This window comes from Mus pahari, chromosome 7, assembly GCF_900095145.1.
Source record: "Mus pahari chromosome 7, PAHARI_EIJ_v1.1, whole genome shotgun sequence".
In the NCBI taxonomy this organism is placed as follows: Eukaryota; Metazoa; Chordata; class Mammalia; order Rodentia; family Muridae; genus Mus; species Mus pahari.
This window is the reverse complement of record NC_034596.1, coordinates 86,763,159-86,788,766: the sequence shown is the minus strand read 5'-3', so window position 1 is coordinate 86,788,766 and position 25,608 is coordinate 86,763,159. Positions and strand designations below refer to the sequence as shown.

General features: G+C 46.2%; 1 protein-coding gene across 1 annotated transcript in view; it reads left to right on the top strand.

The window, feature by feature from the left end:
* The window catches only part of Ston2 (stonin 2), a 140,057-nt gene that overhangs the window by 13,265 nt on the left and 101,184 nt on the right, over nucleotides 1-25,608 (top strand). Inside the window, exons 2-3 of the mRNA XM_029541026.1 lie at nucleotides 22,126-22,399; nucleotides 25,156-25,431. Of these exons, the coding sequence (XP_029396886.1) occupies nucleotides 22,312-22,399; nucleotides 25,156-25,431 (364 nt within the window). The 5' untranslated portion in view covers nucleotides 22,126-22,311. The remainder of the gene's footprint in view (nucleotides 1-22,125; nucleotides 22,400-25,155; nucleotides 25,432-25,608) is intronic.

The window sequence follows — 25,608 nt, the reverse complement described above, 5'->3', positions numbered from 1 at the left end:
GTGTGTTTGTAGACATTTCCCAGATTATCTTTAGTGGGAAAATATATGTGTGTGAGTGAGTGAGTGTGTGTGTGTGTGTGTGTGTGTGTGTGTAAGAAAAATAGACAGGGATTGCAAAGATTACTCTGAAAGCGGGAATGAACCAGAGATGCTAGAGCAGGTGAGCAGTGGCCGTTGAAACAGAGTCAGTTGCTCACATTTTATGATCTGAGAATTCTCTTATCCCATTGTCAGGACACTGCTAACAGACATGCCCTGAACATAACAGCTTTCAAAAAGGAAGGCACGTTGGTGCATTTTAGATCTCACCTCCCTCCCAGAGCCTGCTATACTGAAGCCCAGCCAGCCAGCCCACCCTGTGGACATGCCAGCTGTGCCAAGCCCACCAGGGTGTCTGGCTTCATCTGTCCTTGCTGTTGGAGAACCCTCCACAGCCTTGCTTAGTCAGCACTTGGACTTGGGACGGATCCTGTGTGTGAGTGGTCTAGTATGCAACCTGTACTCAAGGATAAGGTCACATCGGGCTGGGGTCACTCGCAGCTGCAACTTTGAGGCCCCCTGCTGTGGTCTGGTGTGTGTGTGTGTGTGTGTGTGTGTGTGTGTGGCTGGCTTGTTTTGGTAGTCTGCCTGTGTCAGGATTCTCAGGAAAGGGAAGCAGATCCTCTGTATATTGCTGAAAATGGAAATAAGGAATTATCAGCTCGGGGTCAGTGGAAGCCACTGCATCTAGCTTCCCTCTGCGGCTCTGGAATGATTCTGTCTTGTTTTGAACAGCCTGAAGCTGAGTGGAGCCGGATGCTTTGTTCTGGGGCTGACTCTTTAACAGGGAGTCAAGAGGTCCCAGGGGGATTGTCAACGGCAGTTTGGGCAGGCTGCATAAAGCACCTTAAACCACAGATGATGTCGTGTGGGATGTGGGATTTTTCCTAACTGAAGAGATTCAGAGAGCCCCAACATGTGAGAAAAGTACAAGAACTAGTTCCAGGGGTGGGCTTTGAGCCATGCATCTCACCTGTGTAGAAGTCTTCTGATGGAGAACGTGAGAGTGTAGCTGTAACCCAGGCGTGGTGGTGCACTGGGGAGGCAGAGGCAGGCGAATCTCTGTGAGTTTAAGGCCAGCCTGGTCTACAGAGTGAGTTCCAAGACAGCCAGGGCTACATAGAGAAACTCTTTTGTCTTAAAAAAAACAAAAACTGCCGGGCAGTGGTGGCGCATACCTTTAATCCCAGCACTTGGGAGGCAGACGCAGGTGGATTTCTGAGTTCGAGGCCAGCCTGGTCTACAGAGTGAGTTCCAGGACAGCCAGGGATACACAGAGAAACCCTGTCTTGAAAAAAACCAAACCAAACAAACAAAAAAAAACAAAAACAAACAAACAAACAAAAAAGAGTGTAGCTGTGTGAAACCTTGGGTGTACCAACAGAAAGGCTGTACTATGGGCAAATGGAAAGGGGTTGGTTTCTTCACAGCTTGTAAGACGGACACCCCAAAACTGACCCCACTGCAACACTACCCTCAGCCCGCTCTGGCCTTCTCTCCTCTCCTCTGCTTGAGCCTCCTTGTCTGTGTGTTGCCTAACAGTTGACCCCAGTGGAGGGAGCACACGTATCTCTCTTGCCTGCCTTCCTCTGGGCTCCTGGTTTGCCATCCCTTCAGGATGATGCAGAAGCGGACTCCCCAGTGGCTGCTTATCAGGCCGACCATAATTGTTAGCCTTCCCCAGACGGCAACCTTAGTTCTTATTTCTCCTGCTGTTATTTATTCACTGTGTGTCTCCCAGCCCAGTCCTCTTGCTTCTCCAGACCGACTGGCTTAACAGACCCTGGGAATGGCCCAATGGTCGCCATACAAGCCCATAAAACTCATTCTGTCTAACACTGAACTTAGCACATCCCTCTCCCCTCAGCCATTCTTCCTCCTGTAGTCCTTGTCTAGGCAGATACAGCTTGGTCCTTTCCAAAGGCTTATTTTCATCTGTGTACCGCATAATGACTTCTTCTAAATGAGCCCAAACACACTTCATCCCAGTGTCCTGATGTCACCCTGTAAAAACCATTCTCCCGTCCATCCTGCTGGTCTGACCACCGTAATTCCTGCTTACCTTCTCCCCTCCTGTCTACACTCCTCACCTCTTCCCGAGTGATCTGAGACACAGACCAAGCGAGCGTTGCTCTGCTCACTTGTTTAATTGCTGTTTGTTGCTTTATTTCAGGACCCTGCCTCCCCCGTGCCGTCTTCGCACCTTACTCTTGGTCTGTCCAGCATCTCTTCCTTCTGTGTCCCTTCTGGCTCCTTGCTTTTCCAAATGGGCTTCGGGTCAGAGGCCAGCATGCTTGCATTCGAGAGCTTCCCTTGGGCGCTTGACATTTTAATGCTGCTGTTTTGAGGGGGTCCTAACCAAAATAAGCTATCAGAATTCGAATTTCCAAGCCATGTCCAAAACAAACATGCTTAAGCCATCCTTGTGTCCATCATCATCCCACCTTTTAACCCATCCCTCATGGCTTGCAAGACCTTTGAACTCTAACCTTACCTCAGAAGCTCAGCCTTCCCTCATACCATGGCTTGCCTGTATCTCTATATCCTGCTCTATCCCCTCACTCCATCCCACCGCAGCTTTTATTCAGCGTGTGCAAGTATGGAGTTAGGCAAAGGGATGTCTGTGGATGGACATAAGAACTGGGCATTCCTGTTGCCTATAGACTTTGGGTAGTAAATGGTAGTGCATGTTATCATGGCTGTGGACATGGCTGAGTAGAATGGTACATTGTATTTTCATGGTTGGTTCCTACAGAGGCCATGCTGTCATCTGAGAATGTCCTCCTCTCCCACCAGAGTCCCCTGATCCTAGCTAATGTCCGTTTATGTTTCAGACCCGTGGCTAAGTACCATTATTTTTTCATCACTTGTTCTTAGCCGGCCCCAGATGGAACTGTGTGTGTCGTTCTTCTGCATGCCCGTGGTGGATTCTCCCGGTGTAGCCCTAATCGTATTATATCATGCTTGTCCATCTGCCTGTCTCTTTGAAAAGGTTAGATCTCAGTCATCTTGAGCTATAGAACTTCACTAGCTATGCCAAGCCGCAGGGGATGTTAAAAGGATGCTTATAAAGTGATTGGATTAGTGAATAAATGGATGGGTGATGTTCCCTGACGGAATTCTGTTAACCTGAAGACGGTCCATGAGTGCAGATAACCAAAGGCCCAAGGCAGCCGCCGGGTCACTCCCTTGTCTTCTGACTATGGAGATTGCGTGCTAACGTGGGGTCTCAGCTACATTTAAGCTTCTTATATAGGCAGCATCTTACAAACCTTAGCAGTCCTCAGCCTCCTTTCTCTCCAGGCTTCTGTGGTAACCAAGTGTGCTGGTGTGAGCCATCCTGCTGTCTGAGGTTGATGCTGGGGTCCACCTGCTATGTCTGGGTTCTGATGAAGTACCACACTGAAGGCGTGGGATCTTAGTTCCCCATATGCTGCTACAGGAGCCAAAAGGTACACCTTGCACACCGGGGAAGTCGAGGCACCTTGTAGTGAACTCCAACTCAAAGGGAACAAAACCAGGTAGCAGCCACCAGATGTACCCTACCTCTTAGCACCCCCACATCCCCATACAGAAGACTTTTAGGGACAGAAATCCCCAATAGCCTCCGAGATCACCAGGTAGCAGGCCATGGTTCCTCTGAAGCCAGGGCCAGGCCAGCCCCACCACATCTGGTATTTCCCTGCCTCTGGGCCCTGGGTCCTCCATTGTATGGACTTCTCTGGGGTTGTCATGAAGCCCCAGCATTGAAGCTTCACCTTGTGCGCTAACCTAACGCTCATTCACATTTGCCACTCTTCCCTGAGAACCCCAGAGCAGAGAAGGGCCAAGAGGAGAGAATGGGATTACATGGGATATCCAGGCCTCTGGGTCACAGATCCTGCAGGCTTAGGTTTTCGTCATGAGTTTCCTGTTCACCCTTGGCTGTGTATCCCTGTGGGATACTGGTCACTCTTATTTAGGGGAACTGGACACATAGGCTTATTCATAGAAAAAGACGTATCAAATTGGGAGCTGTGAACTGTTTGTCCTAACTAATAGTCTCTCCCTGGGCTTCCTACTTAAAAAATAAAAATAAAAATCTCTCATTAAAAAAAAAAAAATCAAATCTGGGGCTGGAGAAATGGCTTTGTAGTTAAGAGCACTGACTGCGGCTCTTCCAGATGACCTGGGTTCAATTCCTAGCACCCACATGGCTGCTCACAACTGACTGTAACTCTACTTCCAAGGGACCTGACACCTTCACACAGACACGCACGCGGGCCAAACACCACCAATGCACATAAAATAAAAATAGATAAGTTAAAAAACTCATATAACTTTTAAAGGTCATTAATTCAATGGAATATTACATAGCCACAACATGGATAATTGTGATATTTTTGACAGATTGGGGGTTTATCTCTTAGCTTATCCATCTACTTGGGTGAACGTGTAAAATGGCCTGTCCAAGTGTCAGTTTCCTTAACCAGAAAAATAAATGTTAATAATTGCCCTTTATCTCACAGGGTTCATGTGGCGGTTATATTATAATATAATGCATAGGGAACCATCAAGACTTAAAAACTATGGCTTTAGTTGTTAGGTTTATTTGTTTTAAAGTACATGTGAATGATAGTATGAACCCTTATCTTTGTGGAATACAACTTTAAGGTGAGATTTGGGAGTCATTAAAGCCTTTATTGGGATTTCAACAGGAATATCCTTGGTCCGGGACTCCTCCCCCCAGCCCCCCCCCCCCCCAGGGAAAGAAAGGCACAGACCAAGTTTTAATCTTGCTTAAGAGTGGGTTTTGTTTTTTTAAAAAGGGGCCAGGTTTGTGTGCAAGCAGTGTTGACTTGCTAGTTTTTTAAAGTCTACTTTCCCTCTCTAGGGTGTTTTCATAATCTCTACAAAAAGACTAATATCATCCTTAAGTTAATAGGTCTTGGGGGTGGAACAGAACGGTTTTTATTTTCTGCTGTGGCCGAGAGGGTCCCAGGAAGTAGCCCCTTGGTCTTCACCTCAGGTGGGTTCCGGTGTGCTCCGTGTAATCAGGCTCAACAGTGTATCCTGGTGACTCCCTCCCCTGCATTTATGGAATTTATTAAGAAGCAGTAAGCTTTAGGGCTGGCAAGATGGCTCAGCGGGTAAAGGTGCTTGCCACCAAGTCTGATGGTCTAGGTTTGACCCTGGGTCTCGCATGGTGGAAGGGGAGAACTGATTCCCTCAGGTTGTCCTCTGGTCTCCAGTTGTGCACGATGGCACAATAAATCAGTGAATACATTAATTTTAAAGAGTCTTTACCTTGTAGTTATTTTTTAACTTTCTGTAATGGACTTGCAGCTCAGCTCACTCTACCACAGACCTGGCTGCCTTGCTTCATTGCGATGTGTCCGCTCCTACGGAGAGTCACTAATGACCATCCAGCCCCGCTTTGTTTCTCTGTAATGTTCACTGGAAAGTCTGCCTTTTACTGGAAAATTCTCTTTTGCCTCCATGAACCAACCCTTGAAGGATTCTTACCCCCCCCTTCCCCTTGATTTCTCAGATCTGTCACCTAAAGCCTGTTTTGTTTGTTTGTTTGTTTGCTTGTTTTTCTGAGTTGCCTTCCCATGTCTGCTCCAGGGGTCAGGCAGTTTCTGTCTCTTTACCTCCTGTAGCGATAACCTGCTAGTCTGACTTATATAGTGTCCAAGATGACTGTAAAATCTTTTACCTCCAACTTTCCCCATATTTTCTGTAGCCACCCTTGTTGCAGGATATTTGGTTATACTGGAACCCCGAGGTTGTGTTATTTTCTGGAAAAAAAGAATCTGTTTCTAGTTGTGGTGTGGCTCCGCCCTTTGCACACACCTTTAATCCCAAGCAATGAAGGTAAGTTTGTAGAAGGAAGCACCCATGTTTGTCTAATTGAGTGGCAAAGTGACGAATCAGAGAAAGATTCGACGGAATAGGATATGCCCAACTCTCACGACAGAGGAAAGGGAAGCTACTTAAGAAATCGGGGCAGAGAGAAGGAGGAAGAAATGAAGCAGTTTTACTGGGAGAATTTTCCAGAGACAGGTTGAAGAGAGAACAAACTAGACACAGGTAAAGACAGGATAAACCAGAGACTGAGAAGGAGCCAGAAGATTAGAATAGATTGTCAAATTAGTGTGAGGCAAGCAGAGAAATTCAGGAGAGGCTGAGAGAGAGAAGCCAGATCGACTCAGCTAGGTTAGAGAGGAGTTTGAGCCCGAACAGCTGAGCTGGCCAGCCAGCCAGAGACCATTTCAGCAGCAAGTCTCAGGCTGAAAACATTCTAGGCCTAGATTAGATTGTAAAGAGACTAGAGGTTTCCAGGTCTAGGCCTAGGTCAGCGACTGAGGCAGCCTCGGAGACAATTGCCACAGGTGAAAAACAGCGGCTTTTACACCCTTTTCTTTTAAACCCAGGAACCTTGGCTTGTGCCAGATAAAACTCACTTCCACCTCCACCTCTAATTAACTGATCCACCCCTGGTTTCCTTAAGAGATGCTCCCGGCCTTTATCTGTTCTCTATTCAGCTGCAAATGGCTGTCCTCTAATCCCGAGCCTAATCGCTCCTTCTTTTAGTCTGTTGAGTGAGACCTAGGGATTCCTTGACTGGGGGCATTCTCTCTGCTTCTCTTTGTCTCGCTAGGTCAAGATTGTCTCCTAACAGTTAGCATTTCTCTGCTTTTTCTAACGTGTGGATGCCTGCGTGTGGAAGCGGTGTGTGCCATGCAGGGCTTCTTGACCACATAGCTCCAGGGTAGCATTCAGATAAAAGGCACCCGTTTCCTGTTGTGGAAGTGGATGCCACTGCCCATGGTTACGCAACAAAGGATGTCAGAGAAGGGTGTCGGGGAGTGGGGGAGCACACACCAACCTAAACAGAAGTTCTATTTCTACAAAGAAGGGAGGATGGGGGAATAGCTTTTCAACACGTTCTGTATCCAGGAAAGAGAAGACTGTGTGTGTTTTTTTTGGGTAAGGCTGCACTGGGCTAACTTCCTTGTAGATTTAGACAAGTTTGAGATATGTTACTGCAGCTGTTTTCTTCCAGCCCTTGTTTATCTTGGGATAGAGAGTGTTTCAGAATCCATGTTCAATTAGGATAATACCACACTCTCATGTCACAATTACACATCTTTGGATGTGATGAGCACACTGCATAGGTTGGTGAGACCTGTGGTCACACTGATGCCCCCTATCGACTGAGGCCCGGTGAGCTGAACTCAGCAGCTGTGGTACACCTGGGTCCATCCTATAGCAGGCCCCTTAGCTGCACGGGCTGTGTACTTCACACTCCATGGTCACTGCTCATGTAGGTGTCCGTGTGAACGTAGCCTCAGAACTACCCAGTGTGGTAACCAGATAGAAAGATAGGACATATAAGAGACATGAGAAAGGAAAGACACTCCTGACCCTGAGGTCTAGGTTGTCTTTCCTGTTGACAGAGAGCCAAAAACAAACAAACAAATAAACAAAATCAACGCAACCTCTGCAACCAAAATTGTTTTCCCCCAAAGACTCCTCAAAGAAGAAAGTTAAAAATGATTTCTAAGAAAGCAGCAATGATTTCTTAGAGCCAGAATGTATGTAATCTCCAGTATTACCATATTATCACTTCTCTCATGCACAGGACTCGAAAAACACCTTACACTTGATCTGCAAAGGAAATGAAAAGTGAATTTTTCAAAGAAAAATGAAGCTATACATTTTTAAACTGCTAAACCTCACCTTACATTTTAAACTCTGCTTAATCATTAAACCTTGTTATAAGTTACATCTGTTGAGACCTGTAACTTGAAAAGCTACAGAACACATATTAACCCTTGTGAAGCCATTCCAGATTGACCCTCTTGCTGGGTGTGGTGGCCGTGCCTTTTCACCTATAGCTCAGACTACATAGGAAGACCTTGTCTTTAAAAAAAAAAGGAAGGAAGGAAGGAAGGAAGGAAGGAAGGAAGGAAGGAAGGAAGGAAGGAAGGAAGATTGACCACCGTAAGAGCCAGCACACAAGTCTTGAATTCTATATCCTCTTCTATTTATTTCTCTTTGGTTTGACCAAGAATTCTTTTTGCCTGTAGTCATGAATCTGGTTTACCTGTGTGGAGGTCCCTGAGGGAAAAGGTAACTCCGAGGGCTTCTGGTGACTGGGTAGGGCAGTGTCTCTCTGTGTGGCGGCTGGCAACCCTGCTTCACCTCCAACACTTATATCCAGAGCCTCAGACCACCCTGGCCAGCTGTTTCCTGCATGAAGAGGAAACTTTCATCCCAGCTTCCTCCTCCACCCCCAAATTTCTAAGGTCTCCCCTTTTTTTCAACTTTCACTTCCTGAAATGTCATTGCAACAAGAGTCATCAGGTTTACAATCTCTCCTCTCTCCCTCCCTCCTCCTGCTACCCTCTCCCTCCCCTCTCCCCCCTCCCCCTCCCCCTCCCTTTTCCTCCCTCTCTCTCTGCCCTTACCCCTGATGAATGGAAACATCAGTGATGACCAATGCCTTTAGTGGAACATTCGCTCTTCACTTTGCTAGAAGTCTTAGGTACCGACCACATCTGTTTTCATCTCAGAGGAATCTTTGAGGAAAGGTTCCTATCACTGTCAGGGGAAACAGGCTTAGAGGTCCCAGGAGACATTCCCAGATGCACCATGAGGAACTTGCCTGGCCAGCTTGAGAGGCCTGAGCCTTCTCCCCGTTCATAGGTCAGACAGAGTCCTCCTGACCCCTCCTGCATTCCTGGCTGGAGACCTGTGGTCACACCCTCCACAGCACCTCCATCACCATGGAGATCAAAGCTTCTCAAAGGTGCTGAAGAGAGCTTGGGTTCTTTCTTTGTGCTTCCCTTCTCTGAGATCCTCAGGGTATTAAAAATGTAAAGATTCTAAGACAGGATTAGACAAATCGTTTTTCTGTACCTTTCCATTTCTCCAAATTAAAACCTTGAATATTTATGCCTGTACCTAGAACTCATAATGTTACATAATTTTGTTAGGTACACAGTAACTATATGTGTTATTAAAAAAAAAAAGATACTTATTCAACTCTCCCTGCAGAGTAGTTTGGTACTGGGACATGCATTTAAAGTTACAGAGAGACTATCTGACTACTGTCCTTACACTGTGGTACTAGATGTCCTTCAAGGAAGGAAGCCGTTGGATAATTGGCATTTCTAGAGTATTAGATATTTATTCATCTCCAGCATCTATCACAGTGTCAGTGTTTAGCAGGTCCCATAATCCATCATGATGGTTAAAGAGATGAATTTGTGGTTTGTCTCAGAAGTCAAAAGGCTTTGGGGTCGGAATCCCCGCACATCTGGCTTCAGCCTTGTCACCTGTCAAATGCTGGCATTAATCACAGCACCAGCTTTCAAGGTTGATGAGAACACAGGTAATGACACCCCTCATCTGTGGGATGGCAGAAGTGAGCCACTGATAAAGACTAAGGCTTCGGGGCAAGCGTTAGCATCAGTGGCTGCAGAGCTTTCCTTCCCTGGACCCCTGCCTCCGACAGCCATCAATCTCCTGGCCCCAGGAAGACTCAATAGCGCTGAGTTAGTGTCAGAGACAAAGCCCCCAAGAAGCAAATGCACAGACCTTCCTTGCTTTTTAGAGAAAGCAGCCCACCAGGCATCCTTCCGCATTAATTAATTTTGAAACTATCATGTTTCTAAGAGATTCCCTACTCTTGTCATGACTTGCCCGGCATCTGCTCATCTCCAGGTGGCAGTCACCAGGGAGGTTTCTTCCTCCTGTTTTTCTATTCTTTGGCAAGCATGGTCCCGTGTTTTAGTCAAGGAATTTCTTTGCAAAAAGCTGCATTTTAAACTCTCGTTTCCCAGATATAGAGCGCCTGAGGCCTTTTTGGCGCCTGGATTCCCTCTCATTGAAGGACAGAACACCACAGCAATTCACAACCAGGGCATATCCTCTCCATTTCAGGATCCTTGGAATCTGGCTCCCGTGGCTTGGCTGGAGCCCCCATAGTGCTATGTCCCCTGGGAAAGCGTGGGCCATCTCTCTTCTTTTGCTACAGCCACCCCGGTCCTTTGTGTATGACGGCGTCTCTTCCTGATTTGAATCTCCAGCTCTGCGCTCTGAGCACCCAGTTAGACATCTCTCTCAGGTATATAATAAACACCTGCAATATGTGAAAGTGTATCATATTTTGAAAGAAGTACTTATGAGTGTGGTGGTGTGTACACTAAAACTCCCAGCACTTGGGATGCTGAGGCAGGAGGATGGGGCAAATCTAGGGCACACTTGTTTATAAAAAAGGGAAAAAGAGGGAGAGGGAGGCCAAGGAAGGGGAGGGAAAGAGAAAAGGAGAGAAGCTTATTTCGCCAGCAAACCTTGGCTCTTCTCCCAACTCTAGTTAATGACTCTATCACTCACATAGTTCTCAGGCAGAATCCCGTGAGCCACCTCTGACTCGACCTTTCCTGTCTGTGCATTCTCCCTTCATCCCACTCTAGCCCGCGCCAAAAAACTATTTAGCATCCCTCACTGGCAGGAAGAACCCTTGGCAGGAGTTGATCATTTTGGCTCCAGGAAACCAGGGACGGTTCACTGGCCTCCCGATGTCCGCTCAAATTGTTTCTTAACCTCTCTTACTAAAAATGATGGCTTTGCACCATGGCTCCAAAATGGCAAGCTGATGTCCCTGTGAGCTCAAAAAGCATGCAGAAAAGAATTGTTTTGAATCTTTTGGACAGAGACTGTCCCTGTAATATGTTCCAAATGCTGTAGGCATAATTTTGTGCATTTAAAAAAAAACAAACTTTTCTTTGGTTTACTACATTCTGTGGTTGCAACAATGGTTGATTTTAGCGGGGGCTCTGTCCTATTTTTTTTTTAAAAAATTGTAATTTTTTTCTTTTAACTAACTGAAAACCAGAAAATTTTGCCAATTTACATAATCATTTTCTGATGACATGCAACTAATCACTCATCAGAGATGTTAAGAGGCTCTGTCACACCTGAAAAAATGTTCAACATCCTTAGCCATCAGGGAAATGCAAATCAAAACAACCCTGAGATTCCATCTCACACCAGTCAGAATGGCCAAGATTAAAGATTCAGGTGACAGCAGATGCTGGCGAGGTTGTGGAGAAATAGGAACACTCCTCCATTGCTGGTGGGATTGCAAGCTTGTTCAACCACTCTGGAAATCAGTCTGGCGGTTCCTCAGAAAATTAGACATAGTACTACCGGAGTGCTATACCTCTTCTGGGCATATACCCAGAAGATCTTCCAACTGGTAATAAGGACACATGCTCNACTATGTTCATAGCAGCCTTATTTATAATAGCCAGAAGCTGGAAAGAACCCANATGTCCCTCAATAGAGGAATGGATACAGAAACTGTGGTACATTTACACAATGGAGTACTACTCAGCTATTAAAAACAATGAATTTATGAAATTCTTGGGCAAATGGATGTATTTGGAGGATATCATCCTTAGTGAGGTAACCCGATCACAAAAGAAGTCACTAGATATGTACTCACTGATAAGCAGATATTAGCCCAGAAACTTGGAATATCCAAGACACATTATGGAAAACAGAAGAAAATCAAGAAGGATGACCATTTGTGGATACTTCATTCCTCCTTAGAATAAGGAACATAACTCTCATGAAAGGTTATAGGTACAGAGACAAAATTTAGAGCTAAGATGAAAGGATGGACTATCCAGAGAGTACCCCATTCGGGAGTCCATCCCATCATCAGCCACCAAACCTAGATACTAATGCTCATGCCAGCAAGATACTGCTGAAGGGACCCTGATATTGCGGCCTCTTGTGAGGCTATGCCAGTGCCTGGTAAACACCGAAATGGATGCTCACAGCCAGCTACTGGATGGAACACAGGGTCCCCAATGGAGGAACTAGAGAAAGTACCCAAGTACCTGAAGGGGGCTGCAACCCTGTAGGTGGAACAACAACAGGAACTAACCAGCACCCCTGGGGTTTGTGTTTCTAGCTGCATATGTAGCAGAAGATGACCTAATCGGCCATCAGTGGGAATAGGGGATCCTTGGTCTTCCAAACTCTATATGACCTAGCACAAGGCAAGGCCTGGGCCAAGTAGTGGGAGTGGGTGGGTAGGGGAACAGAGGTGGGGGGAGGGGTATGGGAAACTTTCGGGATAGCATTTGAAATGTAAATAAAGAAAATAANAAAAAAAAAAAAAAAAGAGCCTCTGTCACTGCCCCACCGTTCTTGAGGCGCCACCTCTGCCTAGCTGGGTGGCTTCTCTGCTCAGCTGGACCCATGGGTGTGAACTGGAGGTGGCTGGTACTGTGCTTGCCGGAACTCAGGGGCCCTTCTGACTTGGACCTGTGGCCGAATTCAGTCCTTGTAGTTGTGTGATTGTCGTCCCTATTTAAGGGCTCCTCAGTTAGGACAGGCTCACTGGCATAGTCTGCACTTCTTAGGGTCCACTGAATAGTAAACTTAATTGTACATATAATATCCATTTTGCTAGGCAGTGAGCACAGGAGAAGCAGAACCACAGGACTGAAACCAGGGTGTGTGGATCCTAGGGTCATCTCAGCACCCTGTTCTCCACCATATATTGTCACCTTGAAAGAAAAATCAGCACCACGTTCATTTATCTGTATACATCAGAATATCTAGTTATAATAGTATAAACAAAAATAAATATTTTCCCACATAGCAATAAATAGATGAGTGATTATGGATACAGGTACAGTGGCTTGGTGACATTAAAGCCAACAGTCCCCTCATATGATAATAATACTACCTCCAGCAATCATTGCCATATGCCCAAAAGGAAGAGTCAAAATGGGGGGATTATAGTTACCTGAGCTTCGCCTGTCTTCTTCCCCAGAAGAACAAAACTGGGTGGTGGGTGGTGAGAGGAAGCGGATGTTTAAATACTAATAGTGTTGTACCTACCTGTTTTCCCCAAGGCTGAATATGGTGTATGGAGTGCGAAGCTTAGCAACTTGTGGTACTCTCCTTATTCTAGTGTAACCTTGAATTCATCTGCAACCCAATCAATTCCTTTGTTTATCAACCGAGAGAAATACCTGTTTTAATCATCTCAGGGTTACTGTACAAAGAAACTGAGGTCTGAAGTATAGACCCATTGATAGGTGTAGAAAGCCTTGAGTTAGATCCTCAACAAAAGAAAACTTCCAGCTAGCAGTAAGAAATTGAAATTATCCACGAAGCTATTTGTACGATAGAACTTGCTTAGACTTATACATGGGGACTATGACCACCAGGAGGGACTCAGACACTTCCTATAGAATCCAAGGCCATATTGTGTTGGCATCTTCACGGTAATGGATCACAGCTTTAAGACATAGACAAAAGCAAGTTATTCACACCAATTACCTACCTTTACACAGCAAAATATTAGCATTTTCGTTCTAGAAGTATGAAATTGGTTAAGCCAAGGTAAACTTTCCAAGGTGAAGTAAGCCATTACCTGACCCTAGAGAGTGCTCTGTAGACCTTGTGAGGCCTCAGAGTTGTGTGACACACTGGTACCTGGCATGCCCATCTCTCAGGGCTACTGACTCAGGAATTAGCCAGAGACAAGAGGCAAAGCCTAACCTGTTTTTCAAGCCAAGTGTGACTTTGATCTTTGACTCTGAACATTGGGCCCAGTGGGGTTTGTTGGCTAGCACACCTACAAAGAGCGTTTCCAAGGAAACAAAATTGTGTAGTCAGGTAATGTGAAGTTGTGACTTGAGGATAAAACATTGCCTCGTCTCTGGAGGGAATTACCAGTTAGCTCTCTGAGACCCTTCTTACTGCTCATGACTTACAAAAGGCCAGGAAAACTTTGAATTCATTTCCAGGTATAAGATGTATTTTCCAGATCAGATGGAAGGTACCTTCAGATAATCTGAGCTGGCATCTTTAAAAAAACATGAGACAGGAGAACGATTTTAGGGAAGGACTCCCAATCCTGGCTATAACTGGCAGCAAACCAGCCCATTAGCAGTAATTAACCACAAAAATGACAACCATTTTCAGGCATTACTCAAGATGTAAGGCAAGATTTCCTTCCAGGGGTCCGGAAAACTTAGAAGGTGAGCTCCACCCAGGATCACCTCGGGAGTTTCCCGACTGCAAGGATATGAAGCTGATCACAGCACTCCTGCGAAGCTAAGGTAATAGAGCTAAGGGTTGGAGCTGTTTCAGCTGGTGGACTCTGCAGGGTGGAGTGGACCTTGTTACATTTGGTGTCATTATAACAAAATACCTGGTGCAAGGTAATGTGTAAAGAAGAGGTTTATTTGGCCCATGGTTCTAGTGCTTGGAAGGTTCAAACGGCATGGCACCAGCATCCTGGATGGAAAAGCTGGTTGGGAGTCAGCGTGAGGCAGCTGTACTGTATAGCCACCTGCCCTTATGAGACGGCATGAGACCGTGTGTGAATGGACAGCCTCTACGTCCTTGTTGTTTATCTTCTACGAGGCTCCACTGTTTAAAGATTCTACCTCCTCAGAGCTGCCCCGAGGACATCAAGATTCCAGCACACAAACATTTAGAAGTAGCCCCAGAGTCAGGCAGGCAGGAGACAAGGAGTCATATCAGGGGTGGGGAGGGAAGCAGAGGGCTGCCAGAGGGAGCGCAGAGACTCTTTGGGAGGACTGGAGTGCATATCCACCATATAAAGCTTCCTCCAGATGCCGTCAGAACCAAGGTCACAAAGACCACTAGTAGTCAGTCGGTACTGAGGGGCCTTTGAGTATATATTATAGCTTTCAGTTTAGTGCTATTGTGGGACTCTCGAGCGTGCAAACAAGGGGGTCTCTGTTTCTTGTGCCTTCTCTTGGGCTCTTCTTTTGTTGGTTTGTTTTGTCCTATTCCAATGTGTTAGGTTTTGTTCTTTTTGTTATTGTTGTTATTATTATGATTATTCCCTAGCCGTCTGTTTTGTAATGAGAGACAGAAAGGGAGGGGAAGTAGAGAGAAGCTGGGGAGGATAGCGGGAGGAGAACCATAATCAGGATGTAGTATGTTAGAAAAAAAATCTATTTTCAATAAAAGGAAAAAAAAACTATTAAAAAAAAATGTTGGAGACAACCTGAAGGAAGCTCTCAGGCTAGCTGGCGCTAACCACACAGCAGTCGCTTTCATTATCACTGGATAAATGAGTATAAGTTGCAATAGCATCAGCACACGGAACAACAGCGAGTGGGACATGAGACTAGCAGAAGCTGGGGATGGGTACACTGTCTGCGTTCTTAAATGAAGCAACAGAAACTGAGTCTGGCTAGTGTAAGAAGGAAATGAGTTTATGGAATGCACTGGAGAAGTCACTGGATTGTCAGCTGCCAAACTTGGCTTGGAAAATAGGTTGAGAATCACAACAGACAGCCAGCATGGCTAGAGCCAGGGGAGTGCGGTGGTTCTGAGGAGGGTGCCGTATTTGGTTCTGTCACTCCTGAATCCAGATGCTACTACCACTGGGCACGTACCACATTTCCATTGCTTGCAAGTTGCTTCTGCATCCTTCAAAGTCCATGTACCAGTGAGCATGCTCTCAAAATCCCAGTGCCTGCTGACAAAGGTTGGATCACCCGACAAGAGGAACAGAAAGTTTTTTTTTCCTTTCAAAAGATGGAGATTTTGGATATTGGCTAGAAAAACCAAACAGCACAACAAACATTCCGATTATGAACATTTCATAGCAAAGGAATCTGTCTTCTCTTTCTTTGGATTGAATGGCTACCCCTTAGAGCAGCGCTTCTCAACCTGTGAGTCAGACCCCTTTGGGGATTGAATGACCCTTCTACACCTAATACCATAAAAAAAAACATAGATATCTACATCACAGTTCATAACAGTAGCAAATTTTCAGTTATGCATGCAGTAGCAGCGGAAATAACCTTATGGTTGGAGATCTCCACAACATGAGGCGCTGTATTAAAAGGCCGCAGCATTGGGAAGGTTGAGAACCACTGACTTAATGCTGGTTGAATTAAACCTGTGATAAAGAAGGAGCTAAGATTTTAAGAGGAGCAGGAGTCCCATTAAATAATAGCATATGGGGAAATATATCCCAACGGGAAGATCTTGGGTTTATTAAATAGATAAATATACGAACAAATGACCAACTAGAACAAAGTATTCACAGAAGCAGCCTTTAGTAGAAAATAATTCAGTTTATCTGGAAGAGGGAATTCACATGGGGCAGAACAGATGAGGATAGACTGGCAGCACGCCTGCCCTGGAGCTGCAGTGTTCACCTAGCTCCTGATGGGTACTCTGTCCTCAGTACTCCGTGTTGTACGCAATGCTAAGAGCTAGCAGCAGGCAGGCTGTGCCCCAGCTCTCAGGGAGCCTTTGTGACTTTCTCCTCCTCACCTTGTTTTGTGAGTAGCAGTTGAGGAGGTTTTAAGGAGAACGGTGGTACAGCCATTTGCAGGGATTTGGGATCTAGCATAATGGGGTGTACACAGGGCACAGGGAGACATTAAGAGACTAGTGACTGGGTAAGGGATAGTGAGGGCTGAAATCGGAGAGACCTGGTCCAGGGGCTCTTCAGACTCATCACTGCGCCAGACACCACTCCTGCCCCTCTCAGATAAGCACACTGCAGGCTAGTGCTGCTGTGTTTCAGTCCCAGAGGGTTTTGTCTTTGTCTTATTCTCCGGGTACCTTCTTCTAGTTGCAGGTACAGATGAGCCCTAGGTAGTCTCTGAACCCTTACTGGACCCCTGCAGTTCTGCAGGACAGGCCATCCGAATAGGCTAGGGAACAGAGGTGACGGTCTAGGTCTCTGAAGTTGACTGTAAGCCATGTAAAGACAGTATCGGTCTCTTGCATTTCCATGCACTCTTCAAGTTCGGAACTCTTTGTACCCACTGCAGTAAGCCCAGTACCAGTTCCTGGTGGAGTCAGCCCCTTGCCTGCAGGGCACAGCAGAAGTGTTGTAACCGATAACTCATCTTCCAGCTGCTGCTGGACACGGCGAGCAGTGCTCATCTCTCGTGAATGTGCACTGGAATCACTGCCCAGCCCTAACCCTTTAGCACCTTTTCATTTTCTATGAGATCTCCCCTGTAGCTTCTCAGGTCCCTTCGTCCTTCTCTCCCATGTTTCCCAATACAAGCCTCTATCCTCATCAGGCTGTCCAGGGATAACCCTTACCAAGCCCGTACTCTCACACGTATCCTTCTGGCTCCAGAACAGTCTTTTATTGTTTTGTTGGTTTTGGATTTTTTGAGACAGGGTTTCTCTGTGTAGCCCTGGCTGTCCTGGAACTCACTCTGTAGACCAGGCTGGCCTTGAACTCAGAGATCTGCCTACCTCGGCCTCCCAAGTGCTGGCATTAAAGGCGTGTGCCACACTGCCCGGCTCCCCAGAGCAGTCTTACTCTCACCCATTAGTGTTCCAGAGCCCAGGGCTTCCTTCATATCTATGCAACCTGCACCAGGCCTTTGGTTTTCCATCTCTCAGAGATCTCACCATGGCTGACAGTCACACCACCCCTGCATGACCTTCGGCAGGCAGTTATTCCCACACTTGTGTTTGCTCTTCTGTCCTGTCTCCCTCAGCTAAGTTATGGCTGCTTAAGGGTTGCTATCTCGAAGGACAGCTGGCACATTTCCAGGAGCACAGAGCTCCTAGGAGGGACCGGCCTAAGACGACCTCCTTCTGTTGCCTCTGCTGATAGATGAGTGCATTCTCCTCACCCACGATGTAAGGCCCAAGTGATGTCGATCAAGAGAAGAGGTGCCCTTGCTATAGCAACCCAGGCTTCCTTCCGTGGGATTGCTGTTGTTTCTGTGTCGCTCCTGCTGCTGACTGTGACTCACTGCTCATCTGCGGTGACTCCAAGCCTCACTTCGTGAATCACAGGCTAAAAGTGGCATGAGGTTTTTACTAAGGAACTAATTCCAGCATGAACTGAGCTTCACAATTACTAGGTTCCTCTGTGGCTTTTGAGCTCCGAGCATAGCACATCTCACGACATGTACCTAGAATGCATTTCACGGGGATATGCTGGGCGGTTCCCAGCAGTACGTGTCCTGTCAGCCTCTCTTTGGCTCATATCTGTTCTAAATATGATAAGGAAGAGTAGAGAATTCCTTGGGGGCTCTTCTTTTCTGTATTTCTGCTGAGTGATGGTTTGGTTTCTCAGGCAGAATATGCATCTGTCTGTCTGCTAAAAGGAAGTTTCAGAATGGGCCTCTGGGTCCCCTGTAACCAAGCTCTTAGCTCTCCTTAGCATCTCAGAGACCTGCTCTAATCATGAGTGAAAGGCGAAATCACTGGAGAGAGGATGGACTACAGAAATGGGGCAGCTTTATAGATCTGCATTCCAACCCAAGGACTCCCCCCCCCCCCCAAAAAAAAAAAAAACAGACAGACAAACAAACAACGCTGTAGCACCTCTGGTGAGACATTGAACAGTAGCTGTGATGACAATGGGCGACACCTACTTGGGTTTGGAATGGTACCTGGGTGGGGGTGGGGGGGTGGGGGCTGTAATCCCTCTGTGAGGTCACCTGCTGTCATTGTCACTGCTTTGTTTGTTTCTGAGACAGACTCCTGTAACCCCAGACTAGTCTCAAGTTGTAACTAGGATAGCCTCAAACTTCTAATCCTCCTGCCTCCACCGCCTGAGTGCCTGAGTGCTGGGATTCCAGGAGTGTGCCACTATGCTCAGTTTACACAGTGATAGTGTTGAGCCCAGGGCCTCACACAAGCCAGGCCAGCAGTGTACCGGCTCGCTGCTCAATAGCTGCAGCCTACCGTCTCACTATTGCAGAGGGCTTATTGTGCCCACTACTGAGTGCTTGGTGTTCACGGTCCCACTGAGTCCTTTAAATGTCGAAGTGACATTTGCTCTTCGTGGCGTACAGAAGTAAGCCAAGACTTAAAGAGGTTGAACTATGAGTTCAAGCACTTGTGCTGGTTAATGTTATCTCAACTCGACGTAGGCTAGAGTCATCTGAGAGAAGGGAACCCCAATTCAGAAAATGCCTCCTTAAGATTGGCCTATAGGCACTTTTTAAACTAGAGATTGATGGGGAGGGCCCAGCTCACTCTGGGCAGGAGGTCCTGGGTTCTATAAGAAGCAAGCCAGTAAATAGCACCCCTCCAAGGCCTCTCCATCAATTCCTGCTTCCAGTTCCTGCCCTTACTTACTTCCCTCAGTGATGGAGTGTTTCCTGGAAGTGTAAGCTGAAATAAACCCTTTCCTCCCAAGTTGCTTTGGCCATGGTGTTTCTCAGCAATAGTGACCCTAACTAGGACACCAGTCATGTATGCACTGGGCCATGAGATGGATCAGCAGGTAAAGGCACTTGCCACTGCAACTAATGACCTGTGCTTGACACCTGGAACTCACATGGTGAAAGGTATACACATACACACACACACACACACACACACACACACACACACACACACACACAGAGACATAAACACACATACACACACACACACACACACACACACACACACACACACACACACCCCTGGGAGCTATTGATCCTGAAAAGCCTACCTGTTCCTAGGGTTTTCTGCCCCCTTCACGTTTTCTTTCCTTCTCCCTGTCCATCCCAACAACCCCACTTTTCCATGGATTTTGCTGGCCTCACCATTGTGGGATAGGCAGGATGTTTTCCCCATGGAGCTGTGACGAGGCATGTGTCAGCACATGCCTTGCATTGTGGCTTTCTTTCCGAGAGGCCCAGCGAGGGGGTGCAGCCTCTGTTCAGCTGCTGTTTCTGAGAAACCGAATCCCACTCTCGAGTTTTGCTGTCTTATCTTGGCTCACAGCCATGACCACACTGAGTGACAGTGACATTAAAGTTGACTGGGCTAAAGAAGAGCTCACAGGCAGCCAGTCATGGGAAGCAGGCCTCGAGCTTGTGGCTGAGTTACTTGAGGTAAGACCTGGTTTAGAGCAGCAACATTCTCCAGGCTGCTTGCACATGTCCGGTCCTGTGGCTGGTAAGGATCTCGGGGGAGGGCCTTGGAGTAGAGACTTGTGGACATTCCGGCCTTGGTGCGCCTTGGGTGTTCTGGCAGATATCCACATGGGGAATTTCTCAGGAAGTGTCAATACGGTTCATTGCAGTTGATGTTCGTAAACTACTTAGTTGCATGACAGTGTACATAGACTCTGAAGTACGTGTGTGTGTGTGTGTGTGTGTGTGTGTGTGTGTGTGTGTGTGTGTCTTAAAGATTACAGCGTTTTGGCATCAGAGGATCTTGCCTCAGGGATTGGATATGTTACCCACAGCTTGATGTTTCCGGAGTACCTGTTTGTTGTGGCTTCTATTTGATCATTCCTTATATAGAATGCTACCATGGAAAACAAGAGTCCGTTCGACCTGAAACCATGACATTTTTCTCCTTAAAATCCTAGAAGAAGCGTTTTCAGAATGCTAGGGGCACGTTTTAGTGTTGAATAGGTCACCTAATTTCTCTCTACTCAGATGTTTTTTTGTTTGTTTGTTTGTTTTTGTTTTTCATCTATAAAAGAACTATATTAACCCTGTCTCAAAACCAAAACAAACAAACAAAAAAGAACTATATTGTCACCTGACCTAGTCACCTACTATGGAAGATGAGAGCTGTTAAGAAACTGGGTTCACAGAGTGCTCACCTTCCTTGCAGGAAGTCCTGAGTTTGCCCCACAGTACAGCTTAAACCAGTGCTTCTCAGCCTTCCCAGTGCCTTGACCTTTTGACCCAGTTCCTCATGTTGTGGTAACCCCACCACCACCACAAAATTATTTTCATTGCTACTTCATGACTGTGATTTTACTACCATTATGAGTCATAATGTAAATATTTGATTTCAAGATATCTGATATGTGACCCCTGTAAAAGTGTCATTGTACCCCGAAGGGGGTTGAGACGCACAGGTTGAGGACCACTGGTTTAAACCATGTATACTGCTCTACACCTGTAGTCTCAGCAGAGGAGGTGGGTGCAGGAAGATAAGTTTTTCCACATAGCAAAGATGGCCTCGGATATATGAGATGGTCTCAAAAAACAAACAACAGATCAGTATACTAACAACTTAAGTGAAGGACTGTACAAAGATAGGTTTCTGATAATTATAAATTTTATCTAAGCATTTGCTTTAAGAAGTATAAAAAAAACCCCTTTCCCACCAATCAAGGCAAAACTATTGTTTTTATACTTATTTTTCTCTCAGTATAAATAGTTCACTGAAGATTAAAACTTAGAGTTTAATAGTTAAAATGTAGTTTTAATAGTTTAACAATTATTGTTATTGTGGAGGCTGGGTTATGCCATATTAGAAACCATCTGAATAGTGTATTATCAAGAACAGTAGTGCTCAGGACAGATGGTAGTAGCTCATCTGCAAAAGCACATTAATTTTGTATTAATCCTTATTCATTCATCATAAAATCAAAAGCTAGGTCTGAGTTGTAAAAAGACATGAAGAAAATTGTAAGCTAATTAAATAATATTGAACATCCACAGAACATAATTGCTGTGCAAGTAAAGATTTGACATTTATATACTAATTCAAACTGACCTGGATTGAAAATGTGTTTAACTCACTTTTTCTTTCTCTTCAGTAAAGCAAATCTGCCCCAACCTCTTACATAAGTGAGCAAGAGATGATTCCATGGTTGTTTTGCTCTGTTTTGTTTCTTCTCGATTGGTTAATCAGGGCTAGGGCTGCCATTTGGGAGCTGCTGGGTTTTGGCCAGAGATTCAGATCAGATTCTCAAAAAGTTATTTGCCTGAGGCAAGAAAGCGCTTGGGTGCATGTTTTTATTTCACCATCTGGGGAAAAATGGTGAAAGCACTCGGAACAAGTTTTAATACTTAATAAGGACTGTTCGCCTCCCATTCTAGATAGCAGTGTTTCTGAAAGAGGGGGATCGGGGGCTCTAATTGCTAAAATGAGTGGTCAGTTGGTGGTCCATTCTAAATCCTTATGGGAGATCTTGGTCTTACTAGAGAGTGGTTGGTGGCCAAAGAGGAGGTGACATGAAACCTGGCATGTTGGAAACTGCTCTAAACCTCATCTTGGAGTTCAAAGCCCAAACCTGTGTGGATTCAGTATAATGCTGATTTCCAATTTCCATTTCTTTTCTTATTTAAACAGATCTCTGCCTGGCAGATTAACTAAGCCAAGGAGGACTGGTCTTACCTCCTTTCCCAGTGCTGCCATTTACAAGACCTCTGCAACAGACTGTCGTCACCCACGCCCTGGACTGCCCCGTTTACCCCAGACACCTCTCTGGGGTCCACTTGAGGTCAGCAGCTTGAAGATGAACTGCACCCCCTTAGCATGACGACCTTGGACCATGTCATTGCCACCCACCAGTCAGAGTGGGTGTCCTTCAGTGAAGAACCATTGTTCCCCACCCCTTTAGAGGGTAAGTCTGGTTCTTGGTCATCCACAGTGGGATTCTAATAAAGGAAAAAAGAAAAAGTCATTTGGTCCCTTACCACAGGGGTACATGCTTAGTTCTTCCAAGGGACCTAATTTCTAATCACATGTTGTTTTATTCTTGGTCTTTTTCATGGTTATTCCCACCAGCCATTTGGATTTTTTTCAATTTTGAAAGTATAATTGTTAAAAGTGACAGACAGGTTCTGAACCAGATTACAAAACTCGAACCTTGTCCTCATCACAGATGAATGGTATGCCCCTGGGTGAACAATTTGTGTGTGGGGTAAGGTGGTAGGTGTGTGGTGTCGGCACATACCATGCCCATCTATGTGAAGGCTAGAGCAGGACATCACGCGTCTTCATTCTGTGTTGTCTTGAGATAGGATCTACCAACAAAACAGAAGCCCATTGTTTGAGCTAGGCTGGTTGACCAGTAAGCTCCCTAGGAATTGCTTTTTTCTACTCAGTGCTGGGATTATCGGTGTGTGTGGCTGTGCCTGGCTTATCTGTGGGCACTGAGAACTGAACTCAGCTCCTCATGCTTCCAGAGCAAGCACTCTTGCCCACATCTGTCTAGCATTTCTTTTGGTTTCTTGTTTTATTCTGTTCTTTTATGTTTTTTTGTTTTTCGACACAGGGTTTCTTCTGTGTAGTCCTGGTTGACCTGGAATTTGCTCAGTAAACGTGGCTAGCCTTAAACTCAGAGATCCACCTGCCTCTGCCTCCCAAATTCTGGGACTAGCAGCATGCGCCACCACACCTGGCTGGTGCTCTGCTCTAAGCATAATTTTCACTATAATCTTGGTTGTCTTAGAACTCACTATATAGACTAGGCTGGCCTTGACTCCACATCAGTCCTCCTATCTCTGCCTCATGATTGCTAGATTTACCGTCAGGTACACCATGCCTAGCCTTCAGAATGATTTGTCTCTGAATTGCTGCATTGTCTACATAAGAGAAATGATCACCGACCTGCCTTGGGAGCTTATGTAAGCATCTGTCATCAGATGTAAATGCCTAGTGGAGTCCAGGCAAAGAGCTCAGCGTCATCCAGGACCACATATTTGCATCACCAAGTCAGTTGGTTCACTTCGACTTCACCTGCACTAGCTGGGCTCTCCTCAACCTCGCCTGCACAGTTGGAAAGTGGCAGTCAAGAGGTTCATAGTCCAGTGTGGCATCCACGTGGGTAGCCTTAAATGTGGCCAATCCGGATTGAGATGTGCTGAAAGTGTCTCCCACAGAGATGTACATACTCCGAACATCTTGACTGCTGGGAAAATAGGTTCCTCAGCAAATGCGCTTGCTGTGCAACAGATGGCCGAAGTTCAGGTTGCCAGGGCCTGTGCAGCAAGCCTAGCATGGCTGCACCTCTAACCCTAGTGCTGTGGAGGGCACTAGGCAGGAAGATGCTGCAGCCTAATGGCCACCAGTCTAGTTCCAGATTCAGTGAGAGGCCTTGTTTCCAAGGGACAAGGCAAAGTGGCATAGAGCAGGAGAGTTAAGTGATCTCTCTTGTCCTCCTCCGCACATGCAGATGTACATGCATGACATGAACCTGCTCACACACATGTACAGATATCACAAACTTTTGGGGTTTGTTTTTTCTTGCTGATTTTCACTTTTTTTTTTTTGGTTTGTTTTCATTTTCATCTCTTTTGTTGTTTTTGTTCTTCTGTTTTTTGGGGGGTGTTGTTTTTGGATTTTGTTTTGGGTTTTGTTGTTGTTTGTGTTTTTTATTGTTTTGTTTTTGTTTTGTGTGTGTGTGTGTGTGTGTGTGTGTGAAAGAGAAAGAGAGAAAGAGAAATAATATGAAGTTGGGTGGGTAGAGACCTTGGGAGGATCTAGGAAGACTTTTGCACCTAGCGCCTACAGAGAACTAATTTGTCCAGAACAGAGTTTGAAAACACAGAAGGAAGCTCTACTGTTGGGCCATAGACCCCCCCACCCTGCTATTCCATACCACTTCTCATTTGTTCCACTCAGCTCAGGAATATTTCCTGATTGATCTCTGTTGCCATTTGAATGTGTGGCTCTCAAGCTGGGCATAGAAACTGAGATTTTAAAAATGGGCAAGGGCTGGAGAGATAGCTTAGCTGATGGAGTACCAGCTGTGTGAGCAATGGGACCTGGATCTCATCTCAAGCACCTGCATGATGTAGCCAACAGCCCGGGACTGCAGCCCCAGCATCGAGAGCGGGGAGGTAGAGACAGGCAGGTCCCTGGCTCACTGACCATCCAGTCCAGTCAAACAGATGAACTCCAGCTTCAGGGAAAGACCCTGGCTCAAAAAGTGAGGTGGAGGGCAGTTGAGAACAGCATCTCAGTATTGACCTCCAGCCTCCACGGGTGCACACAGTATGCACTGGCTAGTGTATCCTCTCACATGTATACACTGACTACATCACCCCCCAAAGTAGAGAACAATCAAGGAAAACAACTGACGTCCTCCATCCCCCGTGCCTCCCACAAACACATAGATACACACCATATACGCTCCTATTCGCATAAATAGATACAATAGTGGGGAATTTTTTTTCTCAGTTGTCTTGGATAGTGACTGGGAATAAGTGAGATTACAGACTTTAAACGTTCTTAGGGACACAGCCCTTTAGCATGGAGGTGGATTAGCATAGCCATTTTATCCTCCAATAAGGAAGACACATCCCTTTCCTCTGGGGAGACAGCCCTGACAGGCATCCTTCCTTGTGTAATGGTAGTGTTTGGTATCTGCCGTAGGGGGCACTGAAGAGCACTTCCCAGGACTGTCATCTTCCTCAGAGCGGTCTGAGAGCTCGTCTGGGGAGAACCATGCCGTGGATGAAGGCTCCCAGGACCTTTCACACTCTGAGCAGGATGACTCCTCTGAGAAGATGGGGCTCATCTCTGAAGCAGCCTCACCTCCGGGGAGCCCTGTGCAGCCCACGCCTGACCTGGCCTCAGCCATCAGCAACTGGGTCCAGTTTGAAGATGACACACCCTGGAGCAGCACCTCACCACCTCACAAGGAAACAGGTGAGCCGGAAAGGAAGCCAAGGAAGGTTCTGGTTTGGAACAGGCTCTGGAAGGGCCTTTTCCATACGAGGTCTGTGAGACTTCTGGGGTTCAACTTCCTTCTGAGCTCCACATCCTGGAAACACAACGGAGAGAGCAATCACACACACACACACACACACACACACACACACACAC